This window comes from Helianthus annuus, chromosome 11, assembly GCF_002127325.2.
Source record: "Helianthus annuus cultivar XRQ/B chromosome 11, HanXRQr2.0-SUNRISE, whole genome shotgun sequence".
NCBI classification, from domain to species: domain Eukaryota; kingdom Viridiplantae; phylum Streptophyta; class Magnoliopsida; order Asterales; family Asteraceae; genus Helianthus; species Helianthus annuus.
In genome coordinates, this window is record NC_035443.2 from 36,198,326 (window position 1) to 36,204,855 (window position 6,530).

Here is a 6,530-nt window from a genome sequence, read left to right on the forward strand (position 1 = left end):
AAATGATTTATATAGCACAGATATAACACCTTGATAGCACATTGGTAGCACGAATTACAACAATTTGACTTTTAATGTTGGAATTTGACCAGTAGGTAAAAAAGATGAATCCAAGATGGATGTTAAAGTTGAATCTATTTCGAGGAAGAAGAGGCTGCGAGAAAATGATATCATGGCTACTAGAGGTTTGACATATTCCATTTATCATTATGTGTATATATGAATATTTAATGTATTAATTAAGGGATTTCATAATGTACATGAAAAGTATCGCCACGTACAAAAAGGGAAAAGTCTGACGATGTTGAGGCGATAAATGCGACACCAAGAACACCGGTGGAAACAATTGGTAATCATGTACATATGTTAAAAATGTTAAGACGTGATTTTTATAAAATGATATGTAATTCTTTGTCTGACGCAGGTTGGGAAAATTTTGAAAATGAGGATGATGTTGATGAGGTTGATGGAGATTATGTACATAGCCTAATGGATCACGTTTCTGCAGCAGAAATAGATGTCATGCCAACACAAGAATTTGATAATTTCCTTGAAGGAATTGCACCCTATTTTACTCCAGAAGGTAAGTTTCTTCGAGATAAATATCGAAATTCAAAGGAGTATCGACAGTCGGTTTCGCATACTGAACCAAATGAGACAGTAAAAAGGACCAGGACCGAAGAGGTACCGTTAAATGTTATACTATATGCTTATAATTATTCATATGATTATTAGTAACTAATATTGGTTAATAAATGAATAATCTTATCTAGGAATGGAAAGAAATGATTGAAAATAAAGTCGATCAACTGGATAAGTTCGTTGAGAAGGTGCAAAAACTAATAATTGAAGCAGAAAAAGCTTACCCACAATCTGCGGGTATAAGGGAGGCAATTGCATCTTGGGACTCAAGCTTCATTAGAGAAGTTGTGGAGCCGGAGAAAGTGTTTAAGTATCAAAATCAAAAGTACACGAGAGAGGATCCGAAAGTTGTGATCGGTAAGTCTTATTAATATGTATTGGTTGGAATGATATTGATACTGCAAATCAGTTTTATATGTATTGTTAAAATATATTTACATCTAATATATAATGATTGTTATGATTTTGGTTGTTATCTATTCATTTAAATAATATCCAAGAGTTGAAGAATGTAAGTTTGATGATGAAGACGATGTTACGTGTTCATTACTGCAAGAGATAGGCGTTGCGTGCGACAAGGCGAGTTCGGAGTCAGATAAAAAGGGAAAGAAACTCCAAGTTCCAACAGCGGAAGAAATGCCATCATTTGACTTAATTCTGGCAGGTTTGTCACCAGAGAAGGATGATAAAGCATAAAAAATGGCGTTGGTGGTACATGAACCGCGTCCGTCTCGTTTAAAAACAATACCTGAAGCAATGCGATCACCTTATGCACGAAAAAAGGTGGAAATCTCAGGTGTAAGGACCAAAGTTGAAGAAAACATTGCAAAAACAATCTTTGCCGCTCACCTTAACAAATGGTACGTTTTAAATTTTGGTTGTCTACTCGCAAACTCAAATTTTACTATTATAAGTAGGTGTTTTCATCGTTTATTAAATGTAGGGATTACTTATTCGAACCGAAGGACGGAAAATGGAGGTGCCCACGGGTATCATTTGAGACATTTCATCCACAAGTTTGGCTGCACATTTCATTGTTGAATGTATGGGCATACATCCTAAACGAAGAAGAGAAATTTAGGAATAAAGTAGACCCGCCACGCCTATTTGGCTCATGTGAAATGTTGGTATGTAATTTCTGTGATATATTAGTACATATTATTATGCATATAGTTGACTTACAAAAAACAATTATGTGCTATGTTATGCAATATCATGAACTAAATGTGATGCTATCCCTAATGTGATTGATATTAGACTGCCAAAGATTTTGTGGGTGTGGGGGATGAAGTAAAGGAGGCCGCACGCGCAAAAAAATTTAGCAAGTCACTGCGAGATATATTGGAAACCACAGGAAAGAATGATCTCGCTGATACGGAACTCCTTATCATACCGATGCTACATAGTAAACATTATTACGTAATATGTTTCAACCTTAAAAAAAGTTCAATACAAGTGTTGGACAATATGAAGGGAGGAAGTTATGATAGAAGATCGTATGGCGGCCAACCACGAATGCTTGTAAGTGTAACTATTTTAAATTATAAAAAAATTGCTATTTTAGCACACTAATATTAATGCGTATTGAAACAGACAACTGCTTTATGTCAATATTTGAGAGAAACTAAACACCCAGCTGCAGAAGACATATTGAGTTGTGAACCAAATAGATTGGAACTTAAATGGAGTACAAGAAATAATTCGAATGATTGTGGTATCTTCGCGATGAGACACATGGAATATTTCAAGGGAGAAACAGCGAAAAATTGGAACTGTGGGTTACGAAAAGAATCACGAGATCAAGAATACGATTTAAATGATTTACGGTTAAAATATTTAGCCAAAATCCTACTGTCAGACCTTAACACGAACAAAGAATTTGTGTTGGATGAAGTCCGTCAATTTAAAGCGTTGGATCTAGCTTCGAAAAAAGAACACATGAAAGAAGCATATAAAAGGATAAACAGGAGGGTGACCGAATTCTAATTATTTAGTTAGGAACTTGTTTCGAACTCAGTGACTATGTTATTTTGCACAGTTAGCACTTTTTGGTTGTCACCGGTGCTGATGTATTAAGGTCAACCAGGTACAGTTGGCTTACGGGTTGGGCAGGTTTACCATTACCACCGTTTTTGTCTTTTTTTTTTCTAGCGCGTTTCCCAAAAATCGTCTTTATCAGTAGCGCGACAATGGTCAACACTTGAAATGCCATTGCCCCAAAAGAAATACTTTGACTCGTTTTTCATGAAAACGGGCCGAATAGGGACATTCTTTTACCAACAGGGGTTCATGTTAACCAAATCAAAAGTTAATAGGAAACTTTACCACATCTTGTTGTGCTATGTCAAAAACTAACACGTTTGATAAGTTATAAACATATGAATTACACCAAATTGTTAATGATATTATAAATCTTAAAGGCCAGTTCAAACAAAATACTACCGAAAAAACGCATATTGTTGTGCTATGTCGAAAACAACACAATATTTACTTATAGACGTTTGAAACACACCAAAATACTTACTGAAATAAAAAATGTTAACGTCTGGTAAAAAAAAAACAATACGATCTAACAGTTGGTAACAATAGTCATAATTTGGAAAGAAAAGCACTAGACTGAAAAAAACATAAAAACTAAAAATTTTGATCAACTTGCTTCCGGTTTTTTATCACATTTACGCTTGTCGTGCTCGTGAGAACCACATATACCACATGTCCTTTGCTTCCTTGGTTGTTTAGTAGAAACTTGCTCAAAAGTAGACTTAATCCGTTTTTTAAAACCACACCCCTTAGTTCTAATACCAACCGGAGCTCGAACAGTATCTTTATCAGGTTGCTTAAACCCAAGCAAAGTAGCAATTCTGTCCTTCTTCTGTATAGGTTGAGAAGACCCACAAATCTCATCTAGTTGAGCTATATCGCCTTTAACTTTATCTCTATACAACGCCAGCTTCTCCATGTCCTTTGACAATTTATCAACAATATACTCAGTCCCAATCATAATTTCACGTACAACTTTATTAACACCGTCCACTGTCTGATTAGCTTCGGCGTTCTCCTTAACTGACGTAACAGTCTTCCTTGGGACAGCATCTCTCGTCCATCTTCTCATAACATATTTTTTGGGAAAAGTTTCAACCTTAGACATCTTTAGCACCAAAAAAATGTGCCTACATAGCACACCATATTGTTCATACCTACCACAGCTACATTTTATTTCCATATCATCTTCTCGAAAAAGCACCTGACGAAAAAAAATATAAGAATAAATGAACATAAAATAACTATGGATGCTAGTAAATTTGAAATTTAACTAACTAACCTCACGCAAAACTGAACCTTCAACATCTAAATCCTTAATTGAAAACTTAATAAATTCACCGACTTGTTCAACGTTCATAGAGTGTGATTCTGTAACACCGAGGAGTAACTCATGCTGAAGATCGTTAAATATATTCCTGGTATATATTTCATTAGCTTCTCTCTCAAAATTTAAATCCGTAACCCAATCCGGAGTTGTATTCCTTGTGTCGTGATCATTTTTTCGGTGCTTGTATCGTTGTGACTCAATTGCCGTTTCAAAATGACTGATGAATTCAACAAGGGTATGACTACTGCTTCTAAATTGACCAAAAAAACGATTATCGCTCTCTGAACGAGATGTTGTTCGCATCAAACCTGACATGTTCTCGTGACGATAATAAGCAGGGATCCAATCATTCCTAATTGCATACATATCGGACAACCATTTGTTTCCAGTCAAATGAAAATCACTCATGATTTCTTTCCACTTTTCCTCAAAGTCCTCCGGCTGAATTGCATCAGTCCAAACAATGTCACAAATGCGTTGTCTAAAAGACTTATCTTTCTTCAACGTCGGCCCAACCTTTAAACCAAAAAATTATGTTAGGAAAATACAACTACATTAACATAGATCGAATTGTATCATCAAATAACAATTAATACCCTGTACACTTATGAATATCATTACCTTTTCGGCAACCTTTTTCATGATGTGCCACATGCACAGCCGGTGTCGACTCGTAGTAAACACCTCCCGTATCGCCTTTTTCATCGCGGGGTCTTGATCAGTAGCAACTACACGTGGTTCCCGTCCATAACATTTTTTAAAAGCCGATAATAACCAATTATATGACTCAGCAGTCTCTGATGCTAACAGAGCAGCACCAAAGGTAACGTTCTTGTGATGATTATCTATGCCGGTGAAAGGGACAAATACCATGTCATATCTGAAAAATGACCAACATTAATAAAGAACATCACTACATAATATAATACAAATAGTCAAGGATATAAAAACATAAAAAAAAACCTACTTATTTGAACGAAACGTGGAATCGAATGCGATAACATCCCCAAATTGCATATAATTAAGCTTCATTTCTTCGTCAGCCCAAAACAGACCACGAAGCTCACCTTTGTCATCATTGAGATACTCACATGAAAAATCAGGTAAATAACGTTTCTTGTCCATCAAACGAGAAACAACCATTTCAGCATCGTGTTCACCAATGTAAGCATTAATATCTCTCTTCAAGTTCTTACAATCAACTGCTGTGGCGCCAACTTCCTCAAAACCACCATAATGAGTTCTCATAATGTTGAATGCTTGAACAGGTCCAATATTCAACTTTGACAAGTTCTGAATAAAATCTTCTTGAACAACAGACAAATTTCTAGCAGCACTCAAAAACTGATAATCCCCCTCTTCCACAAGTGTATGATTATGCTCTTCGTAAAAAGAGTTTATCTTGTAGGTCATATCGTCCAATCTCTTAACAATTAGTCTTGCAAGACAACCTGTACGTATAGAAGGCCTTGTACGACATTGTTTACCTTTTACGTTATCCACATCCATATCATTGACTGTGTCAATTTTCTGATATGTTTTCTTCCCCTCCTTAGAACACGTAAAGTACTTCAGTGTAACAATACCTTTAATCATTTTTTGTGTGTTCTTGCGAATTGTAAAACCACCCAACTTGGCATAATTCTCGTAGAACGCATAAGCTTCATCAACTGTCCTAAATCGCATACCAACTTGTGGTCTTTTAGATATATTTACATCCGGAATATAACTAAGTTTACCGGTACGTGGTGATTTCCGGACAATTCCAGATCCATATCTAGCACTTCGCTCTACATATAAAATGTAAAAATTAAATTAGATTAAACATCATAGCACATTTCAAATTGCGGTTCGTATCAGCACATTGCGATTCGTTGCAGCACATTAACATAGCACATGAAACAAAATTTGAAACAAGCGTTTGACGATTCGTATCAGCAAATTAACGTAGCAAAAGAAAACAAAATTTGAAACGTGCGTTTGGCGATTCGTATCAACACATTAACATAGCACATGCAAACAAAATATGAAACCAGCGAATTGATTATTTGTAACCCCATAACTTTGTATTGCTGTAAAAAAACATATAGCACAAAAAACAATGTCGTACAAATTGAGATTCGTATTAGCACATTAATATAGCACAAATGGTTTTGAATTAAATTAATGAAACCAACCAACAAACACAACAGAAACGGATCTACGAAATTGAACCGGCTGCTATAACAGCACATGAATAAACGTAATTTTTATAACATGCAGATTAAATAACAACCTGGGGTAACTTCCATGGCTGATGATTCTTCCACTGAACTTCCTATGTTTGAATCCATCAAATTTACCTATCAAAACAAGGAGATGAACACCACGCAGATAATGGGAAAGTGAGATGGGAAGTTACGTATTATTCTTTATGTTCGTTGCCTGGGTAGATGAAGATTTCTGGAAATTTTCAAATATGATTTGAAATAGTGCATGAATGTAGGGATAATTAAAATTTAGAATTAATTAAATACAA

The 6,530-nt window shown here is 35.4% G+C and overlaps 1 protein-coding gene across 1 annotated transcript; it reads right to left on the reverse strand.

Annotated features, from left to right (window-relative positions):
* Nucleotides 1-3,289: 3,289 nt before the first annotated feature.
* Nucleotides 3,290-6,303, reverse strand: LOC110924054 (protein FAR1-RELATED SEQUENCE 5-like). Its single transcript, XM_022168096.1, has 5 exons — nt 6,288-6,303; nt 4,980-5,802; nt 4,634-4,892; nt 3,965-4,528; nt 3,290-3,886 (listed from the first exon to the last, which is right to left on the reverse strand). Exons 1-5 carry the CDS (start codon nt 6,301-6,303, stop codon nt 3,290-3,292), a joined length of 2,259 nt encoding a protein of 752 aa, XP_022023788.1.
* Between the last annotated feature and the right edge of the window lie 227 nt (nt 6,304-6,530).

Excerpts from the sequence above, each read along its gene's own strand:
- LOC110924054 (XM_022168096.1), bottom strand. Across the intron at positions 4,893-4,979 it reads TCCACGTTTCGTTCAAATAA|ATATGACATGGTATTTGTCC; the intron begins GTAGGTTTTTTT and ends GTCATTTTTCAG. Across the intron at positions 3,887-3,964 it reads AAGGTTCAGTTTTGCGTGAG|GTGCTTTTTCGAGAAGATGA; the intron begins GTTAGTTAGTTA and ends TTTTTTCGTCAG.